The sequence below is a fragment of the Fusarium tjaetaba genome, assembly GCF_013396195.1.
Source record: "Fusarium tjaetaba strain NRRL 66243 chromosome Unknown NRRL66243_c0000146, whole genome shotgun sequence".
In the NCBI taxonomy this organism is placed as follows: domain Eukaryota; kingdom Fungi; phylum Ascomycota; class Sordariomycetes; order Hypocreales; family Nectriaceae; genus Fusarium; species Fusarium tjaetaba.
The window spans coordinates 129,433-149,653 of record NW_023501342.1 but is presented as its reverse complement, the minus strand read 5'-3'; the positions used below and the strand labels follow the sequence as shown (position 1 = coordinate 149,653).

The 20,221-nt window shown below is 49.4% G+C and overlaps 9 protein-coding genes across 9 annotated transcripts; 7 read left to right on the top strand and 2 right to left on the bottom strand.

The window, feature by feature from the left end:
• Window positions 1–268: 268 nt before the first annotated feature.
• FTJAE_7335 (carboxymethylenebutenolidase) lies at window positions 269–1,688 on the top strand (the record flags this gene model as incomplete). Its single annotated transcript, XM_037354042.1, has 4 exons — window positions 269–602; window positions 658–1,091; window positions 1,156–1,325; window positions 1,391–1,688. 4 exons carry the CDS (start codon window positions 269–271, stop codon window positions 1,686–1,688), a joined length of 1,236 nt encoding a protein of 411 aa, XP_037205637.1.
• A 432-nt stretch (window positions 1,689–2,120) lies between these two features.
• Window positions 2,121–3,001, top strand: FTJAE_7334 (D-arabinitol 2-dehydrogenase; the record flags this gene model as incomplete). Its single annotated transcript, XM_037354041.1, has 2 exons — window positions 2,121–2,495; window positions 2,549–3,001. The coding sequence occupies 2 exons, from the start codon at window positions 2,121–2,123 to the stop codon at window positions 2,999–3,001; spliced, it is 828 nt and encodes a 275-aa protein (XP_037205636.1).
• A 636-nt stretch (window positions 3,002–3,637) lies between these two features.
• Window positions 3,638–5,372, top strand: FTJAE_7333 (dimethylaniline monooxygenase; the record flags this gene model as incomplete). The annotated part of the gene is made up of 2 exons (XM_037354040.1): window positions 3,638–3,674; window positions 3,730–5,372. The coding sequence occupies 2 exons, from the start codon at window positions 3,638–3,640 to the stop codon at window positions 5,370–5,372; spliced, it is 1,680 nt and encodes a 559-aa protein (XP_037205635.1).
• An 868-nt stretch (window positions 5,373–6,240) lies between these two features.
• Window positions 6,241–8,327, top strand: FTJAE_7332 (benzoylformate decarboxylase; the record flags this gene model as incomplete). The annotated part of the gene is made up of 5 exons (XM_037354039.1): window positions 6,241–6,251; window positions 6,347–6,392; window positions 6,471–6,593; window positions 6,652–7,996; window positions 8,059–8,327. 5 exons carry the CDS (start codon window positions 6,241–6,243, stop codon window positions 8,325–8,327), a joined length of 1,794 nt encoding a protein of 597 aa, XP_037205634.1.
• Window positions 8,328–9,068: 741 nt separating this feature from the next.
• FTJAE_7331 (NAD-dependent aldehyde dehydrogenase) lies at window positions 9,069–10,681 on the top strand (the record flags this gene model as incomplete). Its single annotated transcript, XM_037354038.1, has 3 exons — window positions 9,069–9,583; window positions 9,636–10,029; window positions 10,088–10,681. 3 exons carry the CDS (start codon window positions 9,069–9,071, stop codon window positions 10,679–10,681), a joined length of 1,503 nt encoding a protein of 500 aa, XP_037205633.1.
• A 1,687-nt stretch (window positions 10,682–12,368) lies between these two features.
• FTJAE_7330 (uncharacterized protein) lies at window positions 12,369–14,768 on the top strand (the record flags this gene model as incomplete). The annotated part of the gene is made up of 3 exons (XM_037354037.1): window positions 12,369–12,661; window positions 12,707–13,745; window positions 13,800–14,768. The coding sequence occupies 3 exons, from the start codon at window positions 12,369–12,371 to the stop codon at window positions 14,766–14,768; spliced, it is 2,301 nt and encodes a 766-aa protein (XP_037205632.1).
• Window positions 14,769–14,789: 21 nt separating this feature from the next.
• Window positions 14,790–15,602, bottom strand: FTJAE_7329 (3-octaprenyl-4-hydroxybenzoate carboxy-lyase; the record flags this gene model as incomplete). Its single annotated transcript, XM_037354035.1, has 1 exon — window positions 14,790–15,602. The coding sequence occupies one exon, from the start codon at window positions 15,600–15,602 to the stop codon at window positions 14,790–14,792; it is 813 nt and encodes a 270-aa protein (XP_037205631.1).
• Window positions 15,603–16,135: 533 nt separating this feature from the next.
• FTJAE_7328 (3-octaprenyl-4-hydroxybenzoate carboxy-lyase) lies at window positions 16,136–17,827 on the top strand (the record flags this gene model as incomplete). Its single annotated transcript, XM_037354034.1, has 2 exons — window positions 16,136–17,227; window positions 17,288–17,827. The coding sequence occupies 2 exons, from the start codon at window positions 16,136–16,138 to the stop codon at window positions 17,825–17,827; spliced, it is 1,632 nt and encodes a 543-aa protein (XP_037205630.1).
• A 479-nt stretch (window positions 17,828–18,306) lies between these two features.
• On the bottom strand, window positions 18,307–19,896 carry FTJAE_7327 (6-hydroxy-D-nicotine oxidase; the record flags this gene model as incomplete). Its single annotated transcript, XM_037354033.1, has 3 exons — window positions 18,307–18,450; window positions 18,510–18,776; window positions 18,838–19,896. The coding sequence occupies 3 exons, from the start codon at window positions 19,894–19,896 to the stop codon at window positions 18,307–18,309; spliced, it is 1,470 nt and encodes a 489-aa protein (XP_037205629.1).
• Window positions 19,897–20,221: the final 325 nt, after the last annotated feature.

The following is a 20,221-nucleotide window of genomic DNA, read 5'->3' as shown; positions in this document are numbered from 1 at the left end:
TAGCTGTAGCAGGTTTGGCGTCGTGAACAAGGGATTCAAACGAAAGAATGGGCCAATTGGCCCTGCAGCTTGGTTGCCTTTTTGTCGAGAATGAAAAGGCCGGATATCCGATTTACCTGAACCGTATATCCGTATCTCACAAGGTGACACAGACTCTGCCTTCATAAAGGAAACCCTGAAGCACTAGACCAGCACACTTCTTACGTTCAGTACCAAGCCTAGCAGCAAACTACAACAAAATCATTGCATAATTTAACTAGTTCTAACCATGACGGAAAACAATTTCTCCGCGCCTCCAGTTCTCCCAGCTACTCGTCTGCACAGCCCTACAAACAGCCTTACAATTCTGGAACCGCTCAGCAGACGGGGTTCTGGACCAGGATTAATCATCCTCGTGCCCGAGACTGGCAAAGCCACCAGTAATACCCTGCGGATCGACGGATGTGTGCCGTCTCCATTGATGAAATGGGCAGAAGAGGGCTACACTGTCGCTGAGATCACAGAGGCCGGGCTAGCCAACCCTGGTGAAGCTCTGAGTCTGGCGCTAAAGGAGCTCGAAGCTACGAAGTCTACTGAGCCCAAGAACGTCGTTGGTGTCATAGGTAAGTGTCAAACTATTGAAAAGCCCGATTGGTAAGCTAACAGACGTCCTTGTAGCATACTCGACGCCGCTTTGGAACCAAGTAGCTCCGCATGTGGACTCATTTCCCCAGATCTCAGGTGCTGTCATTTTTGGTGATCTTGGGGATAATGATATTTCTTCAATTGCGTCCTCAAAGGTCCCACAGCTACATCATCTTGCTGGGAAGGCCTCCAAACGCTTGCAACGTACTAAGGCGGTAACAGCTTACAGCTACCCGGAAGCAACATCGTATTTGTTTGGCACTCCCTTCAGCAAAGACTTCAGCTACAACATGGAATCTGTTTCTCACAGCCGAAGTCTTAGCTTCTTGAAGCCTCTTATGAACGGGCCATACTTTGATCTAGAAGTTATCTGGGACGAACATACATATTGGGAGTTCGAAAACCGCTCCGTGGAAAACACCATGAGCACCATGGTACAAGAGCCATACGTCAATCATGTGCCTACGGTAATTGACCTCCCCCCTTACATCGTTATATAAAGACGTATAGCAGCTGACTCGTAACACCTAGATGACAGGTGGGATTGGCCGTGAGAAGCTGACTGCCTTCTACCGCGACCACTTCATTTTCCAGAATCCTCCAGATACAGAAACCTACCTCATTAGCAGATCTCTCGGCATTGATCGAGTCATCGACGAGTTTCTTTTTATATGCACTCACCATTCCCAGATTGACTGGCTGTATGTCTTACAAACTAATACGTCCTACCCGCGAATATGCCAACTGACGTTTCTACTACCACTAGTGCACCAGGGATCCCTCCCACGGGGCGAAAGCTTGAAGTACCATTCACTGCTGTTGTCAACATCCGTGGAGACCGGCTTTATCATGAACACATTGGCTGGGACCAGGGAACAGTGCTAGCGCAGTTGGGTTTGATGCCTTCTTACCTGCCATATCCTCATCAACTACCCAATTCGCAGGGTCAAGAGAAATTGGAATACCGCGTCCCAGTCGCTGGTGTGGAGACTGCTAACAAGATGAGGGATAAAGAGGCTGTAGAGTCGAATGAGATGTTTGCATTTGGTCTTCGCAAAGTCTGATTAGGGATGGGACCATGTCTTTCATCATCATTGCTTGTAGTTCGATAGTTCAACTTGGAGCATGCTTACTCTTGGTTTTGCACTCGTGACGCTCTTCATAAGCAATTGCTGAAATAATTCGATCATAAGGATACAGTTGGGAGCATGCACTACCCATTTGTCCCAGTACAGGTCGTAAGCGGCTGTGAGTTAGTCGATCCGACTTTACCGGAGAATACGGAATGACGGACGGTGCAGCGGCTCTCATAGAGAGGTCCGAGGAGTGTGTGGGGTAAGCCAAATGGTCCAGCCAGCATAAAGCGTCAAGCCCATCTCGTTTGCACGCGGATTCCGCTCGCCAGGATAAGATACCCGTGTTTGTCTCAAATCAATCTGACCACAATCTCAATCAACCAAGATATCCTTATACGCATCTACTGAGAACCTTCGACCATGGCAGATATCAAGCTTCACAATGTCCGCCCCATGTTCGAGCTGCGCGGTCGCAATTATATTGTGACCGGTGGCCTCGGAGGTATCGGCTTCGCAGCTGTGCGGTCTCTTTGCGAACTGGGCGCCAATGTCGCCGTCTTGGACATTCAAGCCAAATCGAAGGATGTATTCTCTAGCGTCGAAGACGAGTTTGGCACTAAGGTTTACTACTTCCAGACAGACGTCACCAAACTTGACAGCCTAAATGCTGGTGTTGATCAGGCTATTGAGGCCCTCAGATCTCTTGATGGATGTCTGCCCTGCGCAGGGATCAACTGCAACAAACCATTTGTTGACCAGTCGTGGGAGGATTTCACTCGCATTCAGGAAATTAATGTAGGAGCCATCCTCCCCAATAGTCTGTTTGCTCTCTAACATATCCTTTACAGGTGCGAGGAACATACTTCACTGTTCAGCGCGTGGTCAAGCAGCTGATCAAGCAAGGAACCCCTGGTAGCATTGTCATGATGGCGTCTCAGTGCGCACACATCGCTATCCCAGGCTGCCGCATGTCCTCCTACAACGCGTCCAAGGGCGGCGTTCTTATGCTTACGAAAGCACTCGGAGTAGAGCTTGCCAAGCACAACATTCGCGTCAACTCTATCTCACCTGGGTATGTAGATTCTCAGATGTTCAGGGACGTGTTGGCCACTCAGAGTGAGCGGGATGCGAAGCAGCCATACCAGGCCCCACCGTTGAGGCGCCTCAGCGACCCAAATGACCTTACGCCCGCTATTATTTATCTATTTAGCGATGCGTCTAGACACATTACGGCTACAGACATCAAGATTATGGGTGGGTTGGACGCTGGGCAGATTGACGGACATATTACCTACGAATAAGAAGCCCGAACTCAGTATGCTATTCTACCAGTCAGTTACGATAATTAGTTTAACACAATTATGTCCAATGTTTGTCTTCCAATTGCCGATGAATGCGTTCTGACAGGGTCCACAACATGGATCTGCCAATTGAAGAATTAAGCTTTCTGGATGCGTGAATATTCTGCTTATCCTGCTTCAGAGAGATCTCCGCCCAAGGCAGAGCGTGTCTGACTTATCTCTCCCTTCCTAAGACCCTCCGACCGGGTTCCGGATCCACCTTTTCGGACCGTTCCGTAATCTCGGCAGACACGGTCGGAAAGGTGGGGCCACTTCCGAAGCCTCCTACAAGGCCGTTGCAGCACTAGTGCAAGGCTTATGTTGATGCAGACGCTTCAGTTTATTTTTTGCTTCGGAGTTGTAGGGTTGAGAAATGCCGCCTGGGGAATGCCGCACGTTGGTTTGGAGCAGGGGGGGTCGTAACGCTGTAACATGAGATTAGGAAAGCTTATCATGGTGTAAGAGAAAAGCAGGCCATTCTATGTCGTAGAAGACGCCCACTTTATCCAGTCCGTTTGCATTCGTGGTTCCTCTGCGTGTTCACTCTATCTCGTCCATCTCACTACAACAAATCAGACCCATCTTACATTAACAAACATGTCAGAATTATATGACTTGGTCGTCATTGGCTCTGGTGAGTTCCAGCTCCCCTTACCATATAGAATCCACACCAACTGAAGCAATCACAGGTTGGTTCGGCCTTGGCGCCTCCAAAGCCTACATTGAAACGCACCCTGATGAGAAGGTTGCCATTCTTGAAGCAAATGACTCCATTGGCGGAACATGGTCAGCCAACAGACTATACCCAGGACTCAAGTCAAACAACATGATTGGGACCTATGAGTTTCCTGACTTCCCCATGAGCAAAGAAATCTACGGTGTGGAGGACAACGATCACATTCCTGGCAAGGTTCTGCACAAGTATCTCACTGATTATGCCCGCAATCATGGCATACTTGAGAGAACCCAGTTCAACAGCACAGTCGGCCAGGTAGAGCAGACCAGCGATGATGGCTGGAAACTTACTGTGACAAGCCCTCAGGGTGAACGACAAATCAAAGCCAAAAGAATAGTTGTCGCCACTGGCCTCACCTCTACCCCCAACATGCCTTACTTTGAAGGCAGCGAGAGCTTTGGCAAGCCTCTGTTCCATGCCAAAGAGTTCTGCTCTCGAGCCGATGAGGTCAAGGACGTCAAGAATGCCATTGTGGTCGGTGGAGCCAAATCTGCCTATGACGTTGCATACGCCATGGTTGATGCTGGAGCCCAGGTCGATCTGATTGTCAAGCCGGAGACCAACGGCCCTGTGTGGATCGCCCCTCGTTGGGTGACGCCCCTGAAGGCTCGCATTGACAAGACCTTGACTGTTCGTTTCATGACATGGTTTGCTCCCTGCCCTTGGGGCCACGAGGATGGCTTCGGTGGGATCCGGCGCTTTCTTCATGGCACGGCGGTTGGACGCATGATTGTGCGCTCATTCTGGAGATCAATGGGCAACGACGTGTTGAACCAGATCAATTACGATAACCACCCAGAGACCAAGAAGCTGAAGCCGTGGTATGACGTGTTCTGGATTGGCAGTGGTCTCAGTATTCTCAACTTCAACAAGGATTTCTTTGACTTGGTCCGTGATGGCAAGATTCGCGTTCACATCGACAACGTCAAGCGTCTTGAGCCCGGCCAAGTTCTTCTAGAGTCCGGGAAGAAGCTCAAGGCAGATAGCATGATATGTTCTACAGGATGGAAGAAGGAATCTCTCGTCAAGTTCTCCAATCTCGGCGAGCACGCTTTTGGTCTACCGTTTGGACCAAAGGAGCAGGCTCAGCTCAACTCTGAGTTTGACGCCCGCGTGAAGAAGCAGTTCCCCCAGCTCAAGCAACAGCCCAAGCTTCGCTCTCCTCCTCGCCCCAACGCTGAGCCTCTGAGGAACTACCGCTTCATAGTCCCTCCTGCCTTCCTCAGTAAGCGCAACATTGCCTTTGCTGGCATGATCTCGTCTGTTACAACCGCGGTCTGCGCTTCGATGCAGGGAGTGTGGATCTCTGCCTATTTTGACAACAAGTTGGTTCGAGAAAGTAAATCCCAGGAGGATATCACAAACGAAGTCATGATGCACACGCAGTGGGGTAAATGGCGCTACCCTGCTGGCTATGGAGCGAGTTTACCTGATTTTGTCTTTGAAGGCGTTCCTTATGTTGATATGCTTCTCAAAGACCTTGGCGTCAAGAATCGTCGCAAGCCGTCCTTTTACGCTGAGCTGACATCCCCGTACACTCCTCAAGATTACAATGGCGTCATGGATGAGTACAGGAAGCGTGTACAGGCTAAATGATTCTATAAAAATATCCTTCGTTGATTGTTTTTCTCTTATGTAGTCAAGGAAGATAGTGTTGTCTATTTGAGCATCATTCAGTTTCAGTAATCATGAGCCATTGGTTGCTAGTGGATGCGAACGATGCACTCCGTAAGTTCACTCGACCTCAGCTAAAATGTTGGCTCACGCATTTCCACGATATAATTACTAGTTGGTGGAACATAGTGGCTCTTCCTGAACCTCAATTAATTGGGATGATTTCCATGTCTTAGATTGACGTATCTCTTTGCACTTTCGAGATACGATCAGCTTCGACATCAATTGATCAATTAGAGAGGCGCAATAATAAGTCATAACATGCGACTGAGAGACAATGGAGATTAGAAGGTACTTTACCGTACGACGTAGACCATGATGCCGGCGTAACATCTTGCAACAAGAGAGAGATCCTACCAACAGACGCAATCTCCAGCAACCTTCAGAGGACGCCGAAACGGGCAGTGAGAACCGGACGGCGGGCGCCTAACAAAGCCTAGTCTAGCACAATAGAGAATCCTACATCAATACGCGCAAAGTAGGAACGGAAAAGACATTGGTTCCAGACTTCGGAAGCAAGCCGTAGTGCTATTTCGAGTCGGTGGGGTTAACGGCTCAAAGCCATCGTAGCCCCGACCGGAAGATTTCCTCCAAATGCGTCCCTCTCCAGGGCTGTCCACTCACCTTACTTGTTAGGGCAATAGATGCCGACTAGAAATCGAAACACCATGTTTCATTATATACAACTTCCAGCTGTAGTCCATGCTGTATGCAAGCGCCGGCTGTAGTTAACCTCCACTTGTCGTCATACTACCTCTTGCATCAAATCTTTCTCTCTTTCCGCCCAACCATGGCACGCCTGTACGTATGACTTGGGCTATCGCAGATATTATTTCCGGACCTGCCTTTCATCACCCGCAGAGTATGACCATTGTGGCTGACTCATTGTGTTATAGAACAACCTATTCTGCGTCTTTTGCCTTCTTTGAAGCCCTCTACGAGGTAAGATATTACTGTGTTGGCACTATTTACAATGCCTCAGGCAATGAACAATAGACTAATTGAGTTGCTTTGCTATAGGCTGGTGTTCGCTATGTCTTTGCCAACCTCGGATCAGACCATCCTGCCATCATGGAGGCGCTTGCAAAGGCGAGAGAGCTAGACGACGTCAAGTTTCCCACGGTTATCACATGTCCTCATGAGGTATGCTTGTTCAATTCCCCGTCCACGAAACAGAATCGTTCTAACTCCTAGATGTTAGTTCGTGGCTATGTCAATGGCTGATGGATTCGCCCGTGTCACTGGCACACCCCAATGCGTGCTCGTACATGTTGACGTCGGCACCCAAATGCTAGGATGTGCCATGCATAACGCCTCCTGTTCTCGTACTCCTGTCTTTGTCTTTGCCGGACTCTCCCCATTCACCCTCGAGGGTGAGATGAGGGGTTCGCGCACTGAGCATATCCATTGGCTACAGGATGCGCACGACCAGAGAGCTATCGTCGCTCAATATTGCCGCTATGCTGGAGAGTTCAAGACGGGTAAGAACATCAAGCAGCTGACCAGCCGGGCTCTTCAGTTTGCCACAAGTGATATTCCCGGCCCCGTCTACATGGTCGGTGCCCGCGAAGTCATGGAAGAAGACATCCCTGCGTACTCTCTGAAGCAGGAGGAATGGCAGCCTGTTGTGCCTTCTGCTATTCCACAGCCAGAGCTAGAGATCATCATCAAGACCCTGGCTGAGGCAGAGTCGCCACTGATTCTGGTCGGGTACTCTGGTCGCAATCCTTCCACGGTACCAGAGCTTGTTACGCTCGTTGAAAGCATTCCTGGAGTCCGAGTTCTTGATGCCATGGGCAGTTCACTGTCTTTCCCCTTTGGCCATCGCGCATCAGTCGGTGTCCGCATTGGAGGGCATCCGGCTATTGAGACGGCCGATGTTATCCTAATTCTCGACTGCGACGTGACTTGGATCCCGACCAAGTGCAAGCCGCGCGAGGATGCCAAAATCTTCCACATTGACCTGGATCCGCTCAAGTCCAATATGCCCCTGTACTACATTCCTGCTACTCGACGTTATCGTGCTGACGTTGGTGTTGCCCTCAAGCAACTCAACGAATACGTGCGCGCGAGTGACAAGTACTCCAAATTGACCAGCCAGGAGCCATACATCTCGCGCTGGAGCAAGTTGGCTGAAGAGCACAAAGAACTCCTCGACCAGGCCGCAAAAGTTGCTGCTCGTCCCGAAGACCCGACCTCATCTCCAAGCACATCTTATCTCTGCGCGCAGCTACGACGACTATGCCCCAAGGATACCATCTGGTGTCACGAGACTATCACTAATGCGCCTTTCATCCATGAGCAGCTGCAGGTCAATGAGCCAGGTCATATCCTCGGTAACGGTGGAGGTGGTCTCGGATGGTCTGGCGGTGCCAGCTTAGGCGTCAAACTGGCATCTGACTACCTAGCTGGAGGAGAGGGCAAAGGCAACTTTGTCACTCAGATTGTGGGTGACGGTACATATTTGTTTGGCGTCCCAGGCACAGTATACTGGGTTGCCAGCAGATATAGGATTGCCACTCTCACAATAGTGTTAAGCAACAAAGGTAAGCACATGATGAAGGATTACAATATGACTGAAACCATCTCTAACAATGAGTCATTATAGGATGGAACGCTCCTCGCGTCTCGATGGAGCTTGTCCACCCGACAGGCTACGGATCCAGGATTAACAACAAGGACCTCAACATCTCATTTGACCCAACGCCTGACTTTTCGGGCATTGCGAAGGCGGCGTCTGGCAACAAGGCGTGGGCTGCCGTCATTGACTCTGTTGATGATCTAGATAGACTGTTACCCGAAGCTGTGCAGCACGTCAAGAATGGTGTTTCTGCTATTTTGGAGGTTCGCCTCAAGGGATCGTGGGATAAGCCATAGACGATATCATTCAGTGAATTTATGCTCAGCTAAAATAAAGAATTGCTTTTCTTCATCTTCAAAGTTCAAGTCCTGCACAAATATGAAGATCTTCGTGCTAAAAGGTAAGAATTTCTTAGACTTCAAGTTAGCCTGAACCTCCCAAAACGCTTTCTAGCCACTATCGATGTCTGTGTCTCAATGTCACGATTCATTTCACTTACTATTCCAGTTCTGCTAGTCCAACGCAGTCAGTAATTGGCATTGGGGACCACAGATGTCACACTTAGCCCGGAGCATTCGCCAAGAGCCGGAGCCAAGTTCATTTCCCTCATCCACCACATCCAGAGATGGCTCCCCGATAGTCCGTCTAACGACCATCCAGCCTGATCGTAGACAAGACCGCTAAGATAGGAAGGCATCTTTCACCGGCTAAATTCCGAACTCTGTGCCGCTCTCGAGATATCCGGGGCAGACCACGCTAACGCATGCCGTTTCTCCCTCCTTGATTCCGATACGCTAACGTAGGATCCGACCGGCCTTCACCAGGAATCGGAGCTGCGCCGCCCATTTTTAGCACTCGCCGTGAATAATCACATGTGAGTATGACCTTTATGGTTGTTTATACGGGTTTACGTCTACGGCGTATGACGGTTCTCCACTTCATGTTATCTGAGCGAATTTGCCAGTCAAGTAAATGAAATTGACGTCAATCTTGACAAGTGCTTCAGCAGAGCCAGTTTTACCTGTAATTCACACATCATGAATCGCTTCATTACACCACGGCGCGTGCTGCGCAGAGCCAGGTCGCCCTTGTCACGAAACTTCTCCACCAGCAAGACCATTCCTCTCATTATCAACGGAAAGGATATCGTAACAGACAAGACTTTCCAAGCCATAAGTCCAATCAACAACGAAGTAATCTGGAACTGTTCTGCCGTTTCGCAAAATCACATCGATGAAGCCGTCTCTACTGCAAACGCGGCGTTTCCCGCTTGGTCCAAGACTAAGCCCTCTCACCGACGCGATATCTTCCTGTCAGCTGCCAACATCATGGAGAAGCGGAGAGAGGAGCTGCTCCACTATCTACACCAGGAGATGGGAGCAGGCGTTGATTTCCAAAACTTCATTCTTGGCCTTGCCATTGAGGGCTTGAAGGATACTGCTGGAAGAATTGCTGGTGCTGTTACTGGTAGTATTCCAGAGTCTATCCATGAAGGGATGCGCGCCATGATCCTCAAGAGGCCCTATGGTGTAAATCTTGGTATTGCGCCATGGTAAGTACACACTTCGCCTGTTTTCGAGCACCAGAAACTGACTCCCTTGCAGGAACGCACCATTTCACCTTGGTCTACGTTCCATCACGTTTCCCTTGGCCACTGGCAACACAGCCATTCTCAAAGGAGCAGAACTAACTCCAGCCTGCTACTGGGCCATTGCCGATGTGTTGCGCGAGGCTGGTCTCCCTGATGGCTGTCTTAACCTTGTCTTCCACCGGGCGCAGGAAGCTCCTGGTGTGATAGAGAGTCTTGTCAGTCATCCCGATATGAAGAAAATCAACTTTACTGGAAGTAGCGGCGTGGGTGCCATCATATCATCCATTGCTGGTAAACATTTGAAGCCAGTAGTCATGGAGCTTGGTGGTAAGGCCAGTTCTATTGTATTGAAGGATGCAGATCTAAACAAGGCTGCCGAAAACTGTGCAAGAGGTGCCTTTTTCAACGTGGGTTATAATCCTCAATATCCTCCATGTCTTTCCAGCCTACTAATCTCAATTCAAGGCTGGCCAAGTTTGCATGGCTACAGAACGCATTTTGGTGCACTCCTCCATCGCCACTGAGTTCCAAAACGTCCTGGCTAAAACAGTCAACGCAATGTTTGGGTCTCAGGAGAGCACTCCCGTTCTTATCACGTCTGCTGCCGCCAAGAAGAACAGGGCTCTTGTCGATGATGCCATCTCTAAGGGTGCAAAGCCGCTGGATATGTTCAGTACGGACCTAGAGGCCAATACAGTCGACACCAAGATGCGTCCCGTTGTGCTTACCAACATGTCAACATCGATGGACTTGTATCGCCAGGAGTCGTTTGGACCAAGCGTCTCGTGGTTCACTTTTGACACAGAGGATGAGGCTATCAAGCTAGCTAATGACACTGACTACGGCCTTTCAGCATCAATCTATACGGAAGACCTGGGAACCGCATTCCGTGTCGCTGAGCAGCTGGACTCGGGCGCTGTGCATATCAATTCTATGACAGTGCATGATGAGTTCGCTTTGCCGCATGGTGGTGTTAAGAAGAGTGGTTTTGGTCGGTTCAACGGGTATCAAGGGTTGGACGAGTTTTTGTACTGCAAGACAGTAACTTGGATGGAGTAGGACAACTGAGGAAGCGCAGCATGATCAATACAGCTCATGAAACATACTACTGCGAAGTCACTCAATTATGAATCCTGCCTTGGGATGTGATGATCTGCGAGAAGAGTGACAGGCGATAGTAGTCGTGACAACTAGCTGATGGCGATAAAGTGAGTCTGAGTCTCGACCTGAGTTTTCGAGAGTCGTGTTGTTAGCCGAGATGAGATAGCTGACGTGAAATGAACGTGACAACTATGATAAGATAAGCATCGTTTAATAAATTCGGACTATGGATTTCCCGCGACTTGACAATTGCTAAGTATGCTATTTTTAGCAGTGCTTTACCCTAGATTACCCTATAGTTTCTCCAGCATCTACTGGTAGGATTTCAGTAGATAATATTGCAATAGGTTATATATTGAAACCAGTATCTATTAGATCGACCTCTTAATATATACGTGTCTTGATCTTATAAGTAGACACTGGGGACTCAACACGATGAACATGCAGGTCACTGAAGCCATTGACCGGAGTATGTATATACATCCTTCGGAAAGCTGCTGACCATAAACCGAGCGCATTTGTCGTAGACACTCTGCCCAGCGACTCGTGATAGAAACTATAAGAGTGACAAATATCCAAATATTTCCTTTACTATTCACGTAGTCAAATGGCCATTCTCCTCACATTTCTCCCGCTCTTGTCTCTGTCCCTTATCGAAATCGTCTTGCCTCGCCAAGCTCGCGTAAAGCCAAGCGCGTTCCGGTCGGAACAGGGCAGCCTGAGCTTCCTCAATGCCCCCACTAGTTTCCGACATCGTTCCGGTTCTTGGCCCTTGAGATTTGATGACAGTGTGGGGCTATAATTCCGTAGCTTGAAACCGGGTTCTCAACACCCTGATTATCAATCTCCTCAATCTGCAAGAGTAAACAAAGTACATAGATATGAGCGGCACTGGTAGATAGCGCTTTAACTCGTTATCATAATGTTGGAAGATGCGTAGTAGGAGAGATAAGAGATTATATCCATTTTAATCCCAATTGGTGAATGGTTTTGGCTAGTATTTGTCTGGAAGGGGATTCGAGTTCGCTCTTCTGACAAGTCACAAGACCAGACTCAGATTTTGACTCAATGCGGCTCGGCTATCCTCGTCGCCCTGAACTTTGTTTATCTCTGAGGGGTCACATCCTGTCGATTAACTCTCAACTGTTGGTCTCTGATTAGTTATCTGAGTCGCGTAGCGTGGCATCCCTTATCTTCACCCCTTGTCTCCCCCAGCCAGCTAAGGTCAGTAGGTTTGAGGACCACTTTTTCCCCGCGTTCTGGTATTTTAGTGTAAAGTACAAGTGCAACTGTTATCGTTTGTTAGTGTTCCAGCTGTGAGTCCACTTTGTTGCTGCAGAATATTGCCTGTTCAACCAATGATCATACAAGATCTTAGGTGGCGTAGTATTATTCGAGACCCCTGTGAGATGTACTCCGTGTGAAGTGTGAAGTTTCGTATCTAAGGGTCTTTGAGGAGCAGCCAAACTCACCTTGGTATAAAGATCGCTTGCAGTGCAATTGTCTTGCTTGCGGCACTGTTTGCCGTGTCTAATTCTGAGCAGGCTCTGTGATCTGATTCCCTTCCCCGAATATCAACCTACTTTGTCTCATTTACAACTACCTACTCATTCCCGTGGTCTGCTGCCATTGCTCTCGAACCAACATGAGTCAAAACCAGTCTGCCAAGCGGTTAGCAGCAGCTTCAAAAGGTGAAACTGAAAGCACAGGCAAGAAGAGAGTGCGATATGCCACACGAGCATGCGATGCATGCCGTAAGCGCAAGGGCCGATGCAGCGGCCGATATCCCTGCGAACACTGCGTCGGCCGCAATCAGCAGTGCGTGTATACCCTGCCGACCAACGATTGGCGCGATGCGAATCCAGCTCAGCTGCAGGATGATCAGATGAGGCGGCAGCTTGAGCCGCAACTTTCGCAAGAACAGCAATACAACGATACGTAAGAGATAGCTGTGTAATGCAAAGATTTAGGCTAATTTTACAGAAGAACTCAGACGGCATCGCTGGGAAGTCTCTTAGCAAATCTCCAACAACAAGTGGAATCTCTGGCGGCACAAGTGAGGCAAAACAACACAGAAAAAAACATGCCCCATCAGTCTCTTTACACGGCATCGAGCCAGACGATGGTGGATCCAGATCTTCAAATGTCTCAGTCTTTAATAACACCGCCTGTCGTCGGGACAAAGGAAGCTCGCCGAAACAGCAAGTTCTACGGGCCAACAAGCCCAGATTACAGCTTCAACCTCGCCCAGAGCAAGATATTGAACCGTGCCGCTTCCAAGGCGGAGAAGCCACTTCCTGTCAGCATCGAAGAGAACCAATCTGACGATGAGGATGTTGAGATCGATCAGTTTGGGAACCTTAACCGACCTACTCAGCTGCAAATATCGTCATTGCCACGACAGCAGAGATTACTGCTATTCAGAAACATCCTCAGCTCCAGGGAGGTCAACTCTCTGCTTATTGTTTTCCAAGAGACAATATGCGAGTACCACCCCATTGTCGATGCCCCATCACTCGTCAAAACGGTGGAATACTGGTATTCCAAGCAAACCTCGTCGAATAACTGCATTCTATCAGCTGTGGATGAAGAGGATCTCATCGTCGTCAATCTTGCTATTGCCGTGGCTCTTTGTGTAGAGTCCACGCTACCTGGATCAGAGTCATTGCGAATTGCCGAGACACTCTACCTGAGTTGCAAGGACCTGATCAATGCCAAGATTGTCTCACCGATGCCAACCATCAAGCATATAGTGACCATACTTTTAGTAGGACTTCTTCACTACTATAAGAATATGCCCCGGTATGCCTGGCGCATGTGTGGACTTGCTGGTCGGACATTTATGGAGTCTGGTTTGCATAACAACGACGTGTTACGACATGTTGTGAAAGCGGAAGCTGATCTTGAAGAACACGCTGTCATCGTCAGCACGATTCAGGTTCTTGACCGGCAATGGAGCGCATCTACAGGATTGCCGACAAACTTCAGTAATTGGGAATTTGACACTGAGTTGCGACAAAGGGTAAACGATCATTCCTGTTGGATTCCTAGACTCAGTAGCTAATGTGGCCGACAGCTCAAAAACCCGTACCTCATGGCCATGACGGCCTTCACTGCCATCAGCGACAAATTCAGCGAACCTATAATACGCGGCGCCAAGGGAACCTTGTGCGAAGACAATGACGACTTTGAATTTATGAATTTTCAAATCGAGCAATGGCGAAAGAAGTCGGTGGGCAAATTCGACTTTGGTCCACTACAGACTATGGAACATGCGAATGCGACGATTCCTCCAGCATGGGCCATACTTCTGCATCTTCGTGCCCACGCTGTTCGTGGAATTCTTCTTCGACCATTTTTCTTCACAAATGTGCCAAGTGCCGTCAGTCAACGTAGTATTGAGCCAGGCATCGAGTTGGTGAACTGCATCGTTGACACGTTGACGCGACTCAACCGTTACACGGATGTCTATCAGAAGCAACACCCGCCGTTCCAGCATATTCTCGCTGCTGGCTGTGCGTTATTATTCCTCATGCTGGCATATATTCAGGGAAATCGTGACAGCGTTAACGACGCTCTACCTAACAACTTCTTCGAACAGGCAAAGAGGAACTTCGAGAACGCGTACCTACTGTCCAGTACATACAGTAAGTCCTCGCGAGCTGCGAGGAGATTACAGAGACGACTTGGGGGCATGAGGGATTTACTGGTGCAAATGGGTGTCGTAAGTCCGGATGAGTATCCCACGCAAGATGGTCAGAATCAGCCGTCCACAGGCACGATCATGGTAGCTCAGAACTTGCAGCAAAATGGGAATGTGTCAGTGAACATCCCCACATCGCAAGAGGCTCAGTCAATGAGGCTTTCGAGGGCAACTGAGGAGCTGCTTGACTCAGCATTCTTGGATATGGAGAACGACTTGCCGTTTGCTATTAATTCACCAGCTTCCTCAGACTCGATGCCCTGGTTCGGATCTGGTCAGTTTCCAATGTCTATGGACAAATGGCCTACTCTTAGTCCCGGTTCACTTCTATGGCAGTCTTGATCAAGTAGATTATGAATGGAATTAGGCATGAGACGCTATGTTAGTTTGCGCTGGTCTCACTACTGACTTGTTCTTCTTGAACCCGTCCCATCTCTCAAATCCATCTGTGTGAATTCCCATCAAGTCCAACATGCGGCCCACGCTCTGATCAACTACATCCTCCAGACTGTCAGGGTTAGTGTAGAACGCCGGAACAGGCGGAAATATGATAGCCCCAGCTCGCCGTAGGAACAGCATGTTGTCCAAGTGGACATCACTCAACGGTGTCTCTCGCACAGCCATGAGTAACCGCCTGTTCTCCTTCAAGGTCACATCCGCCGCCCGGGAGATGAGATCATCACAGTAGCCGCTTCTTACAGCTGCGAGTGTCTTCATACTGCAGGGCACAATGACCATACCATCATGCTGGAATGAACCTGATGCGATGGGGGCTGAAACGTCTCTTGCAGTGTAATTGGCGTATGCTAGTGAACGGATCTGCTCTTCAGTCATGGTCGTCTCGTACTTGAGAGTCGCTAACGCCCATTTACTAATGACAACGTGCGTCTCTATGCCAAGTTGACGCAGAAGTCTCAGCAAAGCGATGGCGTATGGTGCTCCTGTGGCCCCGGTGATCCCTACTACAATACGACGAGGGCGCGATGGCACTTGGTGAATTGAGGATGAGGCAAAAGCTGGTGGTGGGCTCAAGGGTTTGCTTGGAACAGTGAAACTGCGCCTGGATGTTTGCTTTGGGAGAGGGAAAAGAGGGTTCTGGCGTTGACACTGTAAACCACGAGCAGATAATAGCTTTGAAGGCGACTGAATGCGCCGGAGTTGAGTAGGCTTCCTCATAGTAAAATTAAAATTGGGCTGATATTAAGCGCAGAAGCGGTTACTCCAACAAAGGCAGTGTGATCAAAATTGACTTGCGTTAGAGACCGCCAGGAGCTGTTGACAACTATGTATGGCATGGCAATCGAGAGACTGTACTGAAGGCGTCTTTATTCCGCGCATGTTCGCCCCACGCGGCGACTCAGAGATACCTCGAATTGAACAGCCTCGCTTCTGTGAACACCCGGCCCCAAGGAATAATCCTGATGTACTGGACCGGCCGCTGGCGTTCTGAATTCCAGTGGCACACTGGCTCGCTAGCGTTTGTGCATCGTCGGAGGATTCCGCAATGCCCCGAACTCGTTCCTAAATTAGCGTCCGACCGCTAGATGTCAGTGCTAAACCTGTAAACATCCGCTGTAACTGGACGACTTACGGCTAGTACTGGAAGTGACGGCGATACCCTTCAAATGGATGATTATGTTGCTAATTGAAGTAACTGGATGCTTCTAAGTAATTGAGTATACCAACGTCAGACTTTACATCTGAGCGCAATGCTACAAGCACTGAGTAAGCTGCGGCTACTGTCCCCAAGAAGCCCAACCAGCACCCTAATGGAGCGAGGACGCATCTCTGGCGCTATGCCATACCGCAAAAGATACAGCACCTCTCAGGGACCAGACCCCCAAGAGGCGCAACTCGACTACCGCAAATTCTTAGACATCCTACGCCACGACAATGATTTGGTCGAAATCAACACTGAAGTCGACCCTCATCTGGAACTCGGTGCAATCATCCGACGTGTCAGCGAAGTCAACGACAAAGCCCCTCTCTTCAACAACATAAAGGGTGCGCGTGACGGTCTGTGGCGCGTCGCGGGCAACGCTGCCAGTCTTCGGCCGAACGAGAAAGACAGATATGGCCGAATAGCTAGGAGTCTTGGATTGGACCCTACTGCTAGTTGGAAGGAGATATGCGACAGGTGGCAGTCCGGTAAAAGGGCCAAAGTCCTGCCTCCAAATGTGCTCCCATCGGGGCCATGCAAGGACAACAAGATCATGGGGGACAAGGTTGATCTTACCACTCTACCAGTACCTTATCTTCACACTGGCGATGGCGGCAAGTACATCCAAACGTACGGTGTACATGTCCTCCAAATGCCTGATGGAAGTTGGACAAACTGGTCTATCTTCCGCGGAATGGTCTACGATAAGAATCGTATTATCTGTCTCGTCGGCGGCGGCCAGCACAATTCTATGATCCGTGATGCCTGGTTGGCAGCCGGCAAAACGGAAGTTCCCTGGGCCTTGGCCTTTGGCATTCCCCCAGCTGCATCATTAGCAGCTGCCATGCCAGTACCAGAGGGTGTGTCTGAAGCTGAATATGTCGGCGCATTAGTCGGCAAGCCTCTTGATCTCGTCAAATGCGAGCTTAATGATCTCCTTGTCCCTGCCAACTCCGAGATTGTCCTCGAGGGCACGTTCTCACTGACTGACAAGGCGTATGAAGGTCCCTTTGAGGATTATATGGGAGTGATCTTCGAGGGGGATCAGCGTATGCAGCCTCTGTTTACTGTTGACGCCATCACATATCGCAACGATGCTATCATGCCTGTGTCTGTCCCAGGCCGTATCACAGATGAATCGGTAAGACCCTTCCCTTCAGCCTCGTTTCACATGACTATACTAATCTGTGACATTCTACAGCACACAACAGCAGCACTCGCATCTGCCGAACTCCTCGAGCTGCTACAGCGCGAAGGACTTCCCATCAAGGAGGCCAACTGTCCCCTCGAGACATACGCCACTTGGTGTGCCCTGAAAGTTGACACAAAGAAACTAGGAGACATGGCAACTAGTTCGGCAGAACTATGTAAGAGGATAGGTGATCTTGCATTCAAGGACAAGAGCTGTATGCTTGTCAACCGTATCATCTTGGTTGGTGACGACGTTGACGTTTTCAACTGGAACGATGTCATGTGGGCTATAGTCACTCGATGTCGCCCTGGCAAGGACGAGATTTTGTTCGAGGAGGTTAGAGGCCATCCAATTACGCCGTACATGTCTCACGGGCCACACGGCAATCCAACTCAGGGCGGTAAGGTTATCTCGGACTGCTTGATGCCGATTGAGTATCAGGGAAAGAGGAACTTTAGGGAATGTAGTTTCAATAAGTCGTACCCGGAGGACGTAAAGAACAAGGTTCGGGCAGGATGGAAAGATATGGGCTTCACTGTGCAGTCATGAAGTAAGGGCCTAGCTAGAGCATCTTGGAAAATACAAATTTATTCGCATTCTTTTTGCCATCACCAGATACTCGTTTATGTGGCGAGATCGGAGAATATTTGCAAGGTCTGCGTCGAATCAATTATGACTGCAAGGACATCACGATGCCTGGATAGCAGCGAGTTAAAGATCTTATCAGCACATTCGTAGTACGCTGAAAGTGATGCGCAATGATCAATAGAGGCTCGTAGTACAGGAGCTTTGCATCACATGGTACCTGCTTGTAAGCTGCACGTACGACAATGTTGTGATTAACACTGGAGAATGAATACATTCTTGAATTGTTAATATAGGATGGTGTTGCATTTCTGCGCCTAGAGACTCACAATGGCATCCAAAACACGCAGTCAAGTAGGTCCAGCTTCTGGAATGTGCGGAAATTTAGGAAAATCACATATTTATTGCAACATACTATACTAAATCACCTTATAGTCTACACTCTACAGTCTTGACTTGTTTTGTAGCTTGTTAATCTTCTCCGACGTCTTCACAAAAGACTTGTAGGTAGGGAAGAGTTCCTTGGGGTCGTACTTCTCACGAATACGAAGGAACTTGGCTAAGGCAGTATCACTCATGACCTTGGACTATAGGAAGAGAACAACACGTCAGTAACTGATTGGGTCGCGGGACTGGCACCACTCACATTGGCATCTTCACAGTTGACATCGATATCGGTGATGTACTGGCCTATAGCAACGGGGAAAGCCTGTCTGTAATAGTCGCGCATGGGCTGCATGATGGCGGGCTCTAGCTTGGGATCGGTCCAGCCAGTGAGTGTTGAGATGTACAGATCTTGAGGCAGACTCAGGCAGGCGTCGTCCTCATCTGGCTTGATGTCGCAGTGGCAGATGAAGACAGAAGAGACGCGGGTCGGCAGTTTGAGCATAGCAGGTCGGATGCCTTCGAGGAGCTGCAGTTGGAGAAGAATGATTAGCGTTATGTACCACGTTTGCTTCTGGGAATACACTTACTCGGGCTAGAGGAACATCGGGATCGTTCATGATGCTGTTGATAGACCACCGCTCTTGACCAGCGTTACCTAAGAAAGTACGCTTGCGGGCAAACACCTCCTCAAATGTTCGAACCTGGACAGGCTTTGACTCGATGAGATACTCAGCAATCTCAGGTGTGATCCTATCATATGCGCTGAGCAGAGTGCGGGCTTCTCTTTGCGTATCAGTATAGCAAAGATTGTTCAGAGTGAGAACAAGCGTCGCATTGGGAGGAACGTCATCTGTGGTGTAGGCCGGATCATACTTCTCACGGTAGTCGATCGTCAGGTTCAGATCAGTGCCATACTTGGGAGTATCTCGGCCACGCTCAATGGCCCAACTCATCAGGGCCATGTAGTTGTCATCGTTGATGACAAACTTGAGAGTCTTCTCCCACATGGTAGATCTCTCAATTGTGCGACCCCAGAAGCGTGTGACGACAGCGAAGAAGCCCATACCGCTACCACGAGCTGCCCAGAAGAGATCTTGGTTCTCGGTACGGCTAGCGATGAGTGTGCGGCCATCAGGAACAACCATTTCGATCTTGGTGATCCATGTTTGGTTCGTCGCGCCCCAGCCTCGAACAAACCAGCCTTGGCCACCAGCTAACATGAAGCCTGCTGACCCAACAGTGGGAGCATGGCCATGGGGGAAGAAGCGGTTGACTTCCTTTAGCTTGGCAGCCAGTTCCTCGACACGAGAGGAGGGACCAAAGCAGATCTCTTTGGTGACTGGGTCATAGTCGATGCGGCGGTTCAGGTTGACAGCATCGATGAGGATGCCACCGTGCCAAAGGGCAGGGAAATGGAAGATGTGGCCCGAAGATCGAACACCAATAGGCACACCAAGCTCAGTTGCGCGTGCAAGAGCCTTGGCAACTTCAGCAGGTGTCTCGGGGATGTGAATCTCGGCAGGAAAGCGCTCAATCTTGTGGGCAGTGGGATTCATTCGTCGGCATTTCTCGTAATCTGGGTCTCCTTGAACCAAGATCTTCTTGGAGTATTTGGGGGTAGTGGTATAGTAGCGATCGTCTGACATGGTGCTGGATTTGTGTGATGGCAAGATTTAATGGACTGTGACAGGAGTAGGGACTATGATGCTGTAGATAGATACTCGACATTAGAGTCAGCGACAGCAACATTTGTATTGAACCGTCTCTACCAACTCTCTATGCATTGCTCCGACGACCGTTAATCGCAGACCCCGCATCGTCTCATCCCCTTCATCCGCTACATAATATTCCACTTCGGAAGCTACGTTGGGGTTTTCCATGGCCAGTCAGAAGCTATCGGAACATTCCTAAGTCAGGTTTCCTTCCACCAAATGGACCGATCCCGCCAGTATTCAATTAGGAAGACTGAAT